This window comes from Pongo pygmaeus, chromosome 15, assembly GCF_028885625.2.
Source record: "Pongo pygmaeus isolate AG05252 chromosome 15, NHGRI_mPonPyg2-v2.0_pri, whole genome shotgun sequence".
Taxonomy (NCBI): Eukaryota; Metazoa; Chordata; class Mammalia; order Primates; family Hominidae; genus Pongo; species Pongo pygmaeus.
This window is the reverse complement of record NC_072388.2, coordinates 78410143-78426675: the sequence shown is the minus strand read 5'-3', so window position 1 is coordinate 78426675 and position 16533 is coordinate 78410143. Positions and strand designations below refer to the sequence as shown.

General features: G+C 36.7%; 1 protein-coding gene across 21 annotated transcripts in view; it reads right to left on the bottom strand.

Moving 5' to 3' along the window:
* The window catches only part of NRXN3 (neurexin 3), a 1699552-nt gene that overhangs the window by 388890 nt on the left and 1294129 nt on the right, over nt 1–16533 (bottom strand). For all 21 annotated transcript variants that reach the window (XR_008493626.2, XR_008493627.2, XR_008493628.2 and 18 more), the window contains one exon: nt 4969–5150. Coding sequence is in view for 18 of the 21 variants with exons in the window: in XM_054448164.2 (XP_054304139.2) it covers nt 4969–5150 (182 nt within the window). In the remaining 3 variants the exon portion in view is untranslated. The remainder of the gene's footprint in view (nt 1–4968; nt 5151–16533) is intronic.

The following is a 16533-nucleotide window of genomic DNA, read 5'->3' as shown; positions in this document are numbered from 1 at the left end:
AAATAATTTTTATCTCCTGGCCCTCTCTGATTTTTTAAAATGACCAAATGCCTGTGTTGTTCAACACTTTTTGTCAAAACCTATTTAACTTTTATAAGGCCCAGATGAGTGGGAAGACTTTAGGTTTAAAAGAAAGTAGCAAGAGAAATAAGAACCTCTGCTCCCTTGGCCAGAATGAAAGACAATCTGAGCAAATCACGAAATAGAAAAAATGTGCTCTTCGGCCATAAAAAAGAACAAAATCATGTTCTTTGCAGGGACATGGATGGAGCTGGAGGCCACCATCTTTAGCAAAGTAACACAGGAACAGAAAACCAAATACTGCATGTTCTCCCTTATAAGTAGAAGCTAAATGATAAGAACACATGGACACATAGAGGAGAACAACACACACTGGGGCCTTTGGGAGGGTGAAGGGTGGGAGAAGGGAGAGGATCAAGAAAAATAACTAATGGATACTAAGCTTAATACCTGGGCGATGAAATAATCTGTACAACAAACTCCCATGACACGAGTTGACCTATGTAACAAGCCTACAAACCTGCACTTGTACCCCTGAACTTAAAATACATATACAAAAGAAAAAAAGTGCTCATAGCACTCAACCGTCTTGGTGACCCTTTCTTCATTTGCCCCAATTACTCAATCTAGGACACAAATGCCTTCATTTTGCCCAAGTTTTCCCACTCATTTCTACCATCCCACACAACATTGCACATCCTCAAACTAGCCATGGCCACTTTTCCTCCTTTCTGTCCAACTTTCCTATCAAAACTTAAATTCTGTCACAGGAGCTGACTTTAGGCTGGTATAAGAAGGATGGCAAGAAGATCGACTACTTTAAATGAATTAATAAATCATTCCAGGACTTGCAGTGCAACATGAGCTTAAGATACCACTTTTCCAAAGAAATTTTAATACGTAGGGATTTCAGGATAACAAAGGAAAAGAAATGGGAAAATTGGAGCACATGCGGAGGGATAGTGTGGAGCTTAGAGCAGATGTGATGAATGTGTAGTACACGTTCACAAAACCTCACTTCTGCACATGTGGCAGACATGATGAATGGAAGCTACATCTCCTACCTGCGGATTTGCCCGCTGTTCTCATAAACCCTGGTGTAAAGCTTGAAGAGAGAGTGAGGCACTGAGAATTTTCAGGCAAGATGAAGCCTATTTGCCACTCCTGCCCTGGGGCTATTCTAGAGTGGGTGCTTACCCCAGGGTCAGGCTCTCTAGTGTTCTTGGAAGAGCATTTTCTCTTCCTTCAAATAAATCCACTTGGGGGTAAAAAGGAAATATTCCAATGACAATGTTGATGTTGCTCAAAACACTTCAGGAATTTCTAGGAACTGTCTTCTTGGAAAGTTAAAAAAATACAAGCTTTCTTTGTCTCTTCTCCTTCTCCCCAACACACACACACACACACACATACTCTCTCTCTCTCTCTCTCTCACACACACACACACATACTCTCTCTCTCTCTCTCTCTCTCTCTCTCACACACACACACACACACACACCCCACTGGCTAATTTTAGAGTTTGTACTTTGTTTTTGACCAACTTTACTAGCCTGACCACCACTCAGAAGTAGCACCAAAGTACTTTAGGTTTTTGTTGTTGTTGTTATTTTATAACGAACACTCATATTCAAAGGATGAAGCTTTGCCCCCATGTAATCCCTTGTTGAAGCACATCGGTAGGCAGAGCCCTGTCCTCTTCCCTTATCCCTGGAATTTCTTTTGCTGCTATGCTCTGAATGTGTCTCCCAAAATTCCATGTGCTGGAAACTTGATCACCGATGCCGCAGTGTTGGGAGGTATGACCTTTGGGAAGCGCTTAGGTCATGAGGGCTCTGCCCTCATTAATAGGTTAATGCTATCCTAAAAAGGGCTTGCAAGAGTGGGTTCACTCTTTCTGCTCTTCTGCCATGTGAAAACATGGGGTTCCTCCCCTTCTGAGGATGCAGTGCTCGCCTTAGAGGTGAAGACTGGGCCCTCACAAGATACCAGATCTGCCAGCACCTTGATCTTAGACTTCCCAGCCTCCAGAACTGTGAGAAATTAATTTATGTTCCCTATAAATTACCAAATCTCAAGTATTCTGTTATAGCAGTAAAAAAACGGAGTAAGCCAGCTGCTTTCATCTCCCCCTTGTGTCTTCTATCACTTTTTCTTTTTCCCAGGAGGTTTCTCTTCTAGGCAAACTATAAGGTGAAATAGCAACTTCTGCCTTATGCTCAATCCCTTCCACTTTCATTAACGGCCCCAAAGCTCTTTCTCTCTTGAGTAATTTTCTTTAGTACAAGAAAACAAACCATTCAACAAACAGAACCACCTTTTACAGATTGTAAAAGTTATAAAAGTATCTTAATAAGTATTTATGGCTTTGTTTCCCTGATGCATCTACTTAAATGTCCAAAACAAAAAGCTGGTTTCATAATTAAGCCATTTAGTCTTCTACTTGGATTTCTTTACTTTCAAGTATGATAAGAAACCTGCCTTCTTCAGAGTAGACAAAGAGATAATCTGCAAGGAAATAAAATACGGCTTCAAATGACTAGACGCATGAAGGGGCCCCGTGCTCGAGAGGGCCATGAACATGTCAGGGTCACTCTGGAATCACACAGATTCCCCATAGCATAGGATCCTTTTTTCTTTTTTTCTGAAAAGGTCAGGTGACATCATTTCCTAATCTAAGATTTGAAGGAAAATCTACTGGGCTTTCACAGAACGTTTAAGCAATCGGCTGTATCACCCAAGTGTCTACAGTAACCCAGGGGGCTCTTTACATTTTGATATAAAATGTCTGGTAATTTTGCTCATACAAAGAAAATAATATTATACTATGTCAAATCTAATGGGTATGCTTATACAGAATACACACACTAATAAATACACACAAATGAATGTTACTTGAATCTCAAAGTATGTTTAGAGCATTCACTTTTCAAAGACCCCAAAGAAATGACAGAACTTTATAATGGCATATTATAATATACTGGAATGTTCTGGTTCCTCCTAGAAGTTACCATAATCTGCATGACAATTTTATTAAAGCACTGCTAATTTCAAGTAAACCATGAGGAAATAGGAAAACCTCTCTCTTAAAAGTGGAGATGTTCTACAAAACATGAATGAGCAGGAATGGATAAAACAGTAGTACACCATTTGACTCAAAAAGATGCTCATGTCTGTGCCAAATCATATTTTTCTTAGGAAGTCACAATGAACAAAAAAAGAAGATAAATCACTGTGGAAATGCAAGTGAGCTGGTAATAATAGCCTAGTTATAGCCGCCATGAAATAGTCATTAAGTTATATGTAGCATAAATTTCACAGAGTTTTGTAAATTATGGTGGTTCTTAGAGGCCAAATAAAGATAAAGTGTAGTAAGTATGGCTGCCTTTCTTTTTGCTCCTTGGCACAGCTTTTTAAAATGTGTTAGCTCAGGCTCATAGCACCATATGGTTCCTGAAGCATCTGAGAAAGAATTGAAAAGATCACAACTCTATTCAAGACTCCTCCGCCACATTTTGAAGGTGATCATCTCTAACCAGTTCTTCCTTAAGCTAAGCAGAGTCTTGCCCTGATCTGGCTTATACTGGGGCTAGACCAACTTCCAGCTCAAGCCTAGGACTTTAAGCTGCTCTCATTTCCAAGGCATGCTGGAAGAGCAAGTGCCAGACATGTGCACTGCTGTGGGAGCTGGGCTTGTCATGCATGATTCCGGCCAGCCATCTCCAACTCCAGAGACCAGCAATGAAATTGTATCCTCTGCTTCTCTCTATACACCTGCACATTAGCAAAACTCTGATTCAGAGATTCCTAATCAATGTTCCTTTTCCTCGTTTTTAGAGGCTGGTAGTAATCCCCAGTTGATCTTTTTTCTTAACTGCCTTTTCCTCCTGCTATTTAAACTAAATTCTTATTGCTCCAAATTAAATCCATTCTTTCTAGCCTTGTCATTGCTAACCAATGAGAACAATTCCTCTCTTTGCTCTTGGAGACTGCACTTTGGGTACTTATGGATGAGAATCATATCTCTCTTTAGCCTACTTTCTTAACTGCAGACTGCACAGGTGATAAAATGGGTTAATTGTTGCTATAAAAATATTTTCCATCCTTATAACAAAAGAATTTTTTCTTCTTAATCATTTTTAATTTCTTAGCGTTTGCTGTGTTCTTATGATCTACAGGGATTGAGGATGCAGTGCTATTAAGCGCATATATACAAGACCAAAAGCAAAATGTTGACTATGCAATACACATGAATTACTCAACTCTTGATCACTGTTCTTTTTCCCTTTTGCCCCGCCCACTCTGGCACTCCGGTCTCAGTTTTCATCACACATTTATTACATCTCTACAGTGATGTTTGAAGCCTAGGACAGGGGTCACTAAATTATGGCCTGCAGCTTGTTTTTACAGATACATTTTTATTGGAATACAGTCTCACGCATTTCAAAAAAATGTATTGTCTGTGGCTGCTTTCACATTACAAAGGCAGAACTGAGTAGCTCTGAGAGAGACTATCTAACCTGCAAAGTCCAAAATATTTACTATATGTCTCTTTACAGAAGGTTTGCCAAATCCCAGCCTAGGAGATTGTTAACATTCCACTTGGCTTTGCTGCTTGCACCAGGTAAGATCCACACCAGGTAAATCTCTTAAATATACCCCAGAAGTCTGCTAAAAGTTCTGCCACAGGCCAAGCCATACAGTTGGGAAGGAAGCATGCAAAGAATGAATTTCTTTTTCCTCTCTATATACATGGGGAAGAAGGAAGAGTTTTTAAATTTTTTTCCCCAGGAACCCTATAAGTATGATGGTTCACATCTGAAAACAATTTTTATAAGCATGTGCACCTTTGCCATATTGATCTAGAATGTTCTGCTGCATCTACCTGAATCACCAACTCAGCCCACCAGTAAGACAAGAAAATCCAGGCCAAGGCCGGGTACTCACTATGTGAAGCTGGAGGAAGTCACCAAGTCCTGGAGCACTGTCGATGCGGACCAAGATGCCATCCTTCACAGTGGTGCTGAAGCCCACGGCAAGGCGGTCAGAGCGCGTGCTGGGCCTGTCATTGGCTGGCCAGGTGTAGAGGATGAGTCCACCGCTTTTCCCAAAGATGTACGTAGCGCCAGCTGCAACAGCAAGAAGAGAGGGAGACATCAAGGCACTATATTGCATACAGCCAGCTGTAGCACGCTGTTGAGACCCTACACGGAACAGCTGAAGAGAGGAAATGTCCCCCATGGGACAGTATTTGGTTACTGAGAGGAATGGCTCCCAAAGCTTCTGAAGGCAGCTATCACCCCAAATTAAAGATGCAGGCAGAATGAATGCATAACAAAGCAGATGGTGGTAAGAGTCGTTCTTAACATCTTAAGTTCCTGCTGCATAACGGTGGAGGGTAAATAACATCCTAAGTCTGGGAGCCTGGGTACATTGCAATAAACAACTTTCTGGTCTTCCTCAACAGTAGGCTTCATTTTGCATCTTGGCCAGGACAGGTACAAGATAGAAAACTAGTCCCCTATCTCTTAGCTGTCAGCATAATCTGGTCAGTGGAGCCAGGAGCCTTACAAAACTGAAGGTAACAGAGCAGTCCAAAGGCATCATGTCTCTCCTGCTTGTACCTTCTCCCACTCCCACAGGAAAGAAAGTAGTGGCCCAAGAAAACCAAGTTATGTGACTAAATGCATTTGCCTATTTCACTATTATGTTGCTATAAACATGGTAACAAAAATGATTTCCAGGAGTTTTTTTTTTGTTTGTTTTTCTTTCTGAGATGGAGTCTCGCTCGCTCTGTCGCCCAGGCTGGAGTGCAGTGGCGCAACCTCGGCTCACTGCACCCTCTGCCTCCTGGGTTCAAGCAATTCTCCTGCCTTAGCTTCCCGAGTAGCTGGGACTACAGGCACATGCCACCACGCCCGGCTAATTTTCTGTATTTTTAGTAGAGACGGAGTTTCACCATGTTAGCCAGAATGGTCTCGATCTCCTGACCTTGTGATCCGACTGCCTTGGCCTCCCAAAGTGCTGAGATTACAGGCTTGAGCCACCGTACCTGGCCTCCCGGAGTCTTTTAAAAATGAACCTTTTTTTTTTATTCCCTAGTGGTGGTATTTATCTGGCATTAAATACATTTTCTTTTCCTTTTTCAAACTAAATCTTAGGAAGAAGATACAAGAAACAGAAAAAACATCACAGGATAATGAGATTTGAACATGACAAGTGGTAGTTGTCAATTATGATTAGTGGGCTTATCAGTATGTTTACTATTTACTTGTGTTTTTACTATTATCCATATGAACTCAGGAGTTACTAAGAATATATTAATTTAGAACTACTTACAAAGCAAATGGGAATAAAAATAAAGAAAATATTTATATTTCAGAAATTATAAAAAGTATATTTTAAGAAACACATTTTTGATCTCAGTTGGAGAAAATCATTTAGATTTGGCGACCAGAAAAGACTATGCCATTTGTTGCCTCTTTGGTTTTAGGCAAGTGGTGTTACCCATAGCGAATACTTCCACAGGTTACTCGTCTCAAAATTCAGAGCACATTTGGTAACAGATTTTCTTGTGTATTTCTCAGTGACCATGTTCCAACCCTTAAAACTATTTTAAAGCAGCATTAGACAACCATTCAGATACCTTTTACATTTACTAAAAATCTCAAGCACTGGTCCGCATGTATTCCCAGAGCTAGTTTACAGAGAATATTAAGTAGAATTATGTTGACCAAAGAAGAAGTGAGTTATTCATCTTGTTGAGAAATAATAAAGTTAACTCTTGTGAGACTAGAATTAGTAATATGTGTCATATGTCATCCTTCCTAAAGCACTAAGACTCATTAAATTCTGAGGCATATAGAATCTAATTTGTCTTCTTTGAAAGGTCACTATTCTAGTTGCTCCAATTTGCTCAATTTGTGTATTACATGTAGCATAACATTATTTTCCTTTTATGAATTTCTCAATCCTTAGGGGATGGTGTCTGGAAAGCCCTGTACACTCATCTGGAGGATTTGGAATTGTGGTATGCAAAGTTTATGATTAATTCTATACGCAAAACAATGTTTACTTCCTACCATCTACAAACACCCTCAAAGCTTCTTAAAATTAGAAATGTGGCTATAATGATTTACCCTTGATATCGCTCCATCTGTGAAGAATTTAAATAATTCCTCTGTAGATGATTACAAATGTCATCACCACTCTCTTTATTCTTTATTTGGAAAACTGAAGGTTACTCAGTGATTAATGTATAGAATCACCAAAAAATGCAAATCAGCCTGTGACATTTCATGGCAATTTATAAAAATCTTTTACTTTTCTATCCTAAATATATAGTGGATTCTGCTACAGAGATAAATTCATACTCTATCAGGAAATAATTTTGTCACTACAAAAATAACAAGTCAAAAAATTGATAGCAACATACACATGGTGATTTACAGTTTGCAAAATATTTTCAAATTCATTCGCTGAATCTTTGCAACAATTGTATGGGATATTTTATATCTTAACACTGTTTTACAGATTTGGAAACAGAGGCTCAATTATCTGATTTAAATGGTACCACTTCAAGTCTCCAGCCTGAGCCTTCTACCTCTGAAAGCCTTTTTTCACCACATACCAATGTAATTACACAATAAACTGTATCAATAAACTATACCAATGGGGCAAACAGTTGTCTGTACTTAGTTCTTTTCACATCTTTTTATCAGACTAAAGCAGAATGAAAACAAAGTCACAGCCCCCAAATTTGGCATGTTTTCAAAAGCTTGTCTGGCCATCTCACCATATCAATAACCTTAAGCATTTTACTTGTAGTTTTCATCCACAATCCTAACAGTAATTCTCAGTTCTCCAATACAAAGGAGAAGAATATTTTAATACATAAATATACAATTTCTTATATATGGTTAGAAAGTCACAGTGGCTTTAATCTTTAAATAAACAAAAAACAAAACTTCGCTATGACAATATTTGATAGGATAGACAAAAAATTTGATTTAAAATTATTTGTATTGCTTTTGTTATTCTGAATTTACAATGTCACTATGTTAGATGATTCTAACTTTACAGGTGAAGAAAGCATAAAAGATACAAAGTACCTGGCATACGATTACTTTGCTATGAAGAAAAAAATATGAAAATATCTATTCTTGGTAAAGTATTTGGTGGTAAGAGTGAATAAAGGCCCTGAATGCTCCCGTAATCCAATGCTATGGGATATTAGAGGAAGGTGATTAACAATTATAATTTTCTGCTCTGATATTGTTGTTGTTTTTTCTCTTTACATTTCATGCTTTGCCATCTTGCATGGTTTTTAAAGGTAAATACATACTTTGTGTTAATTTAAATATAAAATGCCTAGAGTCCTACAGGAAACATAGAATTATTTTGTTTTATATATTCAAATAAAAAAGTTAATTGTGTTATTTTAAAATGTGGATTACAAATCAACTTCTTGGGAAAATCCTGAGAACTATAAGAACCTCCTCTTAATTCATTAAAGATTTTCATTTCTGAGCCATGCTATACCACATTACATGCTTTCTCCCCTGAGCCTCGTACTTCTGATTGCTGGTTTCTCACCGTGTTCAGTATGCTGATGCAAGATCATACTACTTATATTTATATTCAGAATCATGTAAACTTCATCCTTGTTGGCAAAAACTGACCAATTCAACTGAAGAAAAAATTGCTATAGTAACATTTTGGCCATTTAACACTGCAGGATTTGCAAGTTTGCAAGCAGCTGAGGTTGCTTTGCTGAGTTTTAACCAACACAGTATTCCAGGAATGAAATCTCTACACAGTCACCACTAACATAGATTAAGAGCATACATCTCACCTTCAAATAGTCAACAAGGATGACTCTTTTTTTTCTTTTTTTAACTCACAACCTGCAAATAATGGGTCTGGCTTACTGTTTTCATAATTGGCTAACTACTTACTGTGATGGAGCTGATGGTAATATTGACAGAGTGTTTTGGTATGTGTTCTGTGAGTGTGTGCTTGGGATAGTGATCCAGCAGAAGAAAAGGATCAGTCTTCCATGCAATCATAAAAGAGTCCTGGGTGAAAGTTACGGAACAAGCTAATTAAGTACCTGATCTGTAGTTTCTTCAAGAGAATGAGGAATATAATTTTTTCTCATCCACATATTTCTCCAAGGTTCTTAAATTTTGGGTGCATTTTATTGCTTATTGTATTAGAATATAATTGTTATGTCAATTTACTTTTTCTTTATTTAGGACCACTTAGGTAATTATTTTATTGTTGTTGTTGTTTTGACTTAGAAACCCCCTGGCCCTGCCTTTATGGCATTGGTTCTATTTCCAGTCTCATAGCCAAATAGCATATTACTTTTTCTGGGAGACTATTAACAGAAATAGAATTCTTGTCTTAAGAGTCACTTTAGACACACAAATAATATATACATACACATGTGTATGTACATATACGTATACACACATTGTGTATGTACATATACATATACATAAGCATATATATGTCTATGTGTGTGTGCATGCATGTGTGTGAAAAACAAAAAAGGTTTAGTTAAAAAATACAGTAGTCTAGAATTCATTTATTATTTACCCCATCAAATAATTACAGGTAAAATGGCTTAATAAATTGTACTAAATTGTACTAAATACTAAATACTAAATTGTACTAAAATACAATAATACAATATTGGGTGTGTGTGTGTATATATATATGTGAATATATGAATGTGTGTGTGTATATATATACACACACATATAGTTACAGAACAAGCTAATTGAGTGATCTATCGTTTCTTCAAGAGAATGAGGAATATAATTTTTTCTCACTCATGTATTTATATTTTTATTTATATATATGTGTGTATATATATATATGTATATATATATATCAAACTAGCCTTCCCTGAAATAATTCTATTGATGTTAAAATGGAACAAGTTTTGGAAGCATCTCCCAGGGGAAATCTGAGAGTTAAATTTATTATTTTATTTTATTTTATTTTTGAGATGGAGTTTTGCTCTTGTCACCCAGGCTGGAGTGCAATGGCACGATCTTGGCTCACTGTAAACTCCGCCTCCTGGGTTCAAGTGATTCTCCTCTCTCAGCCTCCCAAGTAGCTGGGATTACAGGCATGCACCACCACACCTGGCTAATTTTGTATTTTTAGTAGAGATGGGGTTTCACCATGTTGGTCAGGCTGGTCTCGAACTCCTGACCTCAGGTGATCCACCCGCCTCAGCCTCCCAAAGTGCTGGGATTACAGGCGTGAGCCACCACACTGGCCTCTGAGAGTTAAATTTAAGGAGAACTGGATAATTTACTTGTGGACAAGTATAACAAGTAGAACAATAAATTAAGTAATAAAATAAGTATAACAATTATGTGCAAAGTACATGATAGATAAACTAGGATAAGAAATAAGCTGTCAGTTTCCTGCTCTAGTTCTCTTTGATCATTGCCTCAGGACTTAGTATAAAATCTCATAACAGTAAGGTATGTTGGTCTTCCTCTATCATTTCAGGTTTCTTATTCCTTATTTCTTTTTTATTACTCTTCCACAAGCTTATCCACATTCGTGTCTTTTTTACTATAAACTGGTAAATCCTTTTGGAAAATAAAAGGACTATCAATGACATAAAATATATCCTGCCAGTAGATGTAGTTATTGCTATTAAATTAAAACTACCTTTTAAATTCATATCAATTACCATGTAGCTAATAAAACCAAAAGCGAAAGGCTTGTGGCTTTGGAACTGACAAATATCTCTTCTAGCAAATAGAGACATAAATTTAACTGAAGGATCTCGTAATATCTGATTGCCCAAAGAATACATTTTCTCAATTTCTTTTACTTAGTGTGTTCTATGGTTTTCCTCTGCCCCTCATCTCCCTGGCTGTTTTAGGAGTGAATAATGTGCACTATTTTATAACAGCTGGGCCTTATATTTTCATAGAATTAAATGATTTTCAAATTGCTTTCTTTTGGAGTGTCTCATCTGCTGCCTCTTCCCTCAACACTCACTGAAATATTAATGGCAAATATTTTGGTTACTATTTTAATAAAAAAGAAAATTGATGCTCAAGGAGATTAAACAACTTGATCTGTTGCTAAGTAGTGGAGCTGAGAATAGAATCAGATTCTCCCTTTCTTAACTCTGACCTCTTCTCCAAAGCTGTCCCAATGACTAATGGGATAAAGACTCCCTAAAAACATCCCTAGAGATCAAGAGCTCTACCAGGAGGGGAGAAAGGTGAATAACAGATGGAAAAACTGCAAACAAGGCCTCTGTATTACAGAGGGAGACACTAGGGAGTACAGGGTAAATGATACACATTTTAAAAACAGCTCTGCAATTTATTTATTGAATAGATGGAATTTATTGAATGATCTGTTTTGTCTACTTTGAATTTTTTGAAATAAACACCAGAACTGATGATAAAGCAGCCTTAAATAAAGCAACATTGAATGGACTGAACATTAAGAGAGAAAGTTCATCTATTTTTAAGAACATTCTTTTTCCTTGGCAAAGAAATGAGCAGATTTGCGCTCAGTAAGCTGAGAAACTGACAACATTGCCTAACAGTTAAGTATATAATGAGAAAAAGCCATTTCTTAGACAATGCTCAGGCAAGGTGAGGTTTCTCTCCCTGTGGGGCAATCTATTTCTCTCTATTGAAGGAAGAATAATTAAAACTAAACTGCATTAAAGCAGAAAACATCATTACTTTCTAGAATCTACAGAGGCAACATTTCAGAGCATGTCCCAATATTCTAGAAACAAGGCTTCAACTCAAAGACTTATACGCAGAACAAACAACAGTTCAGTTTAGCACTAAATCTGTTTGATAACATGGGAACTCAAATTGGTGTGCAGAGTGAGACCCTTATATATTGTACCCGATGCCAAACTCTCCAAAGGAGCTGATGAGAGAACAATATAAAACAAATAATATTCTACCCATTCACTAAATGTTTTCCATGAATAAAAAAAAGTCTACCATTACTTAATTCTGGTGGTAAATACCATGGAAGAGAGCCATTCTTCATGATATAATAGGTTATGTACAAACCCTGTGCTTACAAATATGCTTGGTTGGAACTTTTGATGGGAACATTATGAATTTTTCAAGGACCAATGAAGAGGAAACAAATAATTGTGCCATTTGCAAATCTGATGCCAACTATTGAGATGTTCCATTGCTGTGTTTACCTTAGATATACTTTAACTCCCAGAAAGTTTGACTAAAATACACACACACATAGTTTCTGGACACACTGATGAGTTTTGACAAACACATCATGACCCTTCGTAAGTAAGTCTTAGGGGTAATGACATTTTCAGAAACACATTACTTTAGAAGCTGTTATATCACAAAAATATAAAAGAAAGTTATTTTTACTCATCGAATTTCAGGATACCTCCACTAAGGAAAAAGAAGATGATTAGTGGTAGAATACGCAATGCTGTAGACACTAAAATTGACCTAAAAATAAAGCTTCCACGGACACACTCAAATTCCCTCTTGCTTAAAGGAATTTTCATAAGCTCATTGTTTTTCATTTGGGACAATTGTTTCTTTCACAAACTCTTTGGTACTGTTTGGCAATACTAACTCTAGACTAATGTTAGTATCAATATTGATACTAATACCAGCTATGTGTATACATTATTTATTATATATCATAGTATACAGTATAATATTTCAAAACTCTGTATTTTTCACTTGAAATATTTTTTGCTGTATTAGTTTGCTAGGGCTGTGTAAAATGTACCACAGGCTGGGTAACTTTAACAACAGAAATTCATTGTCTTGCAATTCTGGAGGCTAGAATTTCAAGATCAAGGTATCAGCAGTGCTGGGTTTTTCTACAGCTTCTCTATTGGCTTGTAGACAATCATCTTCTCCCTGTATCTTCCCATGGTTTTCCCTTTGTACCATTCTATGCCCTAATTTCCTTTTCTTATAAGAGCATCAGTCTTATTGGATGAGGGCCCACCAAAATAACCTCTGAAACTGAAAAATAAAGCAAGGTCAGAAATAGCCCACTCCCGATGAATTACACCACATTCAGAAAACCCTATCTTCAAATGCAGTCACATTCTGAGATACTGAGGGTTATGACTTTAATATCTGAATTTGTAGAGGGGACATAATTCAGCTCATAACAGTTACTGTCTTGGTTTTAAAGATGAGGGAAGCTATAGAATAAGGTAAAACTACTTGCCAAGATCTTTTACCAAATATCGAATGGAATTAGGACTTTAATCCAGGTCTAACTCAATAATCTACATTCTTTTCATTATGTCAAACTGTATCTCTAATATTCTCGCCATTTACCTTTACCTGTGTATCTGGGTAGGGATGGGATGATAGATGGAAAGAAGGACAATGGCTTTCTAATACGTGGCCAAAATTAAAAGCAAAACAAAAACAGCAAACAAGATGAAAACCCAATCCTTTCACAATGCAACTGGCAGTATAGAGGTACTCATTTTATCTTACTTAAATGACAGTGGTTTTACATGAGGCTGTCCTCTTATAAAGTGAGTAAAGTAAGGTCAGACAATAGTCCACTCCTGGTTAATTATACCACACTCAGAAAACTCTAAATTCTGAAGGGTAAATTTATAATGAGGTCTATGTCAGAAATTAACTCACAGCCAACTTAATTTAACTTTCATAACCATGCTAGTTTCTTATATAGCAAAACAAAATAAGTTCTAGGAAATTGCACAGTATTCAGGCTTAAGAAAATAAATATTAAGTTTTATTGTCAAACAAAATGGAAATCCAGAACGCTTCTCTACTATGAGCTCCTGGAAGCCAGGGCTGTTTAATTTATTTATCTCTCAACACTGTGGATGCACAGGAAATAAATGCTGTTGAATTAATCAATGAAACCTGGCTCACCTACGCTTACATATCTTCACGTTGCCATTCAGGCATGGAGTAGAATGGGAATAAAGGAATAAGAAAATACAATGTTCATTAATTCATCTTGCCTTTTTGTCATTTCACCTCAACGTGGAAATATTTTATAAATGCTCATCAGTTAGAGCTCACAGCATCTCTCATGATGAAATAGAACACAACTTTCAATTTATAAAAGAAACCTAACCACAAAGACATTTGAATGATTTTTCTTTGGTGAATTTTTGGCAGTCTCAGATAAGAAAATCACACCCATTTTTAGTAAAATTGTTTTATGTTACTCCTCCATTTCCAAATCACATTGCAAATTGTTTTTGTAAAAATAAATAGATAAGTGCATTTCAGATTTAACCTAACAGGGATGTACAACAGAAAAGCAACATGACATCTTTAAGAATAGCCATGTTATTCTATTTTACAGAGCATTAACTAAAAGCAAAGACCATATATAATTTGTCCATAAGCAAAATATAAATGAATAAAGGAAAAACAAAAGTAATCATGTTATAATTACTCAGCAGCCTTTTCTGTAGCATTTTATTTTTCAGAAGTGCATTCCTTCTGATGACATGAGACATGATTAGAGGAAAGGAGAAGTTTGGAACAAACACATTTGTCTTCTTTTCCTCCTTTTATTTCACAGCCTTGAAATACCTTCTTTAATAAGAACAATCAAGGGGTAACTAAGTATTGAATATTCTCTGGAAAAACAATACAGATAAAAAGCAGTTGCTTATTTCCAGTGCTTTGATTTAAATGCCTGATTTATATGATCCTCATACTTACAAGAGGCCAGGGGCTGTAAACGGATGACGTTGGTGTATTTGTGGCTTGAATGCATACAACATGATTTTTCTGGAAAAGCTGGCTAATATTTTTGAAGGGTGATAATTTGATTCTATGAGACACATACCTCTTAACCATAGAACCCAGGTCAGAATTGGACGAAAAGAACAAATCCCAACGATTAAAGTCCATGCTCCTGTTCTAAAACAATAATTTATCTTCACTGAGCCTCAGTTTCTCCATGATTAAGAAGGTGACAACTCTTCTATCTCATCATCTTAAAGAGTTGTAACAGGATCAAAATAACTAACAGGCACTCTGTATAGAGTTCTGGAAATAGTTTAGTATTGCCATTTTATGGTGAGTACCTCGAAGTGAAGAATCTGCCTCAAGTTTGTTTGTTTTTTAATTATAGGAGACTTTCATTATTCTATCGGCGCAGCATATCCTCTGTCTCTATCTTGAGACATTAAGCCTCTTCACAAAGAAATTATTATTTTCCTCCATACTTATCATGTGATTTGAACTGAAATTGTCATGTCCGTAAAAGATTCTGCTTTTATATACAGCAGATAGACTAAGGTATAATCAATTAACTCAAGCTAGGCTAGAGAACTTCAATGAACTTTTTTTTTTTTTTTTAAACCTGGAACCAGAGAAACACTCCATCAGTGCCTCTCTGATGATAAAACTGTGACATAAGAGACACACAGCTGCCGTGGCCACATTTCTGCTCATGGGGAGAAAGTCATGAGAAAATCAATCCTGACTGAAAGAGTAAAGACAAGCTGTTGAATTTAGATTTGGCCACAGAGAGAAAAATCTTATCATTTTTAAAATACTTAGTTTTTATAATCCATATTGTGAAGTTGTGCCTTTGTCCCTCTCCTCTCCTCTCCTCTGCTTCTCTTCCTCTCCTCTCCTCTCCTCTCTTCTCTTTTCTTTTCTTTTGACAGAGTCTCGCTCTGTCACCTAGGCTGGAGTGCAGTGGGGTGATCAGGGCTCACGGCAACCTCTGCCTCCATGTTCAAGAGATTCTCCTGTCTCAGCCTCCAGAGTAGCTGGGATTACAGGCACCCGCCACTATGCTCGGATAATTTTTGTATTTTTAGTAGAGACAGGATTGCACTCTGTTGTCCAGGCTGGTCTCAAACTCCTGGGTTCAAGTGATCCGCCCGTCTTGGCCTCCCAAAATGCTGGGATTATAAGCATGAGCCACTGTGCCTGGCCATGTCTTTCTTATACACAACTTTTAACGGCTAACTCATGTAGTCTAAGCTAGTTCAAATTTGGGTTCTTTCACAACTAGAAGAGTTTGGATATGAAAGAATTCCTGGTAACTATCACAGTGCCTGGAACACATAGGGGCACAGTAAGTGCTTAAATAAATTGGCAAAGAATGACCATGATGATTGGGTGATAAGCAACTCAGGAATTTTACCTAAGAAGCATATTCAGTAATTCATATGTATTTCAAATTGGAACGTTTGTTAAACTGATAACATTCTTGTTGACAAAGAAATCCTTAATGATTTCTATAATTACGTTATTGAACAAACAGTATTCTTTATACATCTTAAATATATAAATCTTAAAATATATAATAAAAAAGACCAAAACCTAATAATTAGAGTATTAATGAAGAGATAGCTTTATATATCAAGTTGTATAAACTTCAGATAAAGCTTTACTCAGAAACTCAGAAGAAAATGTCTTATATAATAATAAGGAAAATAAACATAAATAAACTGAACTTTCACCTTAATGCACTATTACAAAA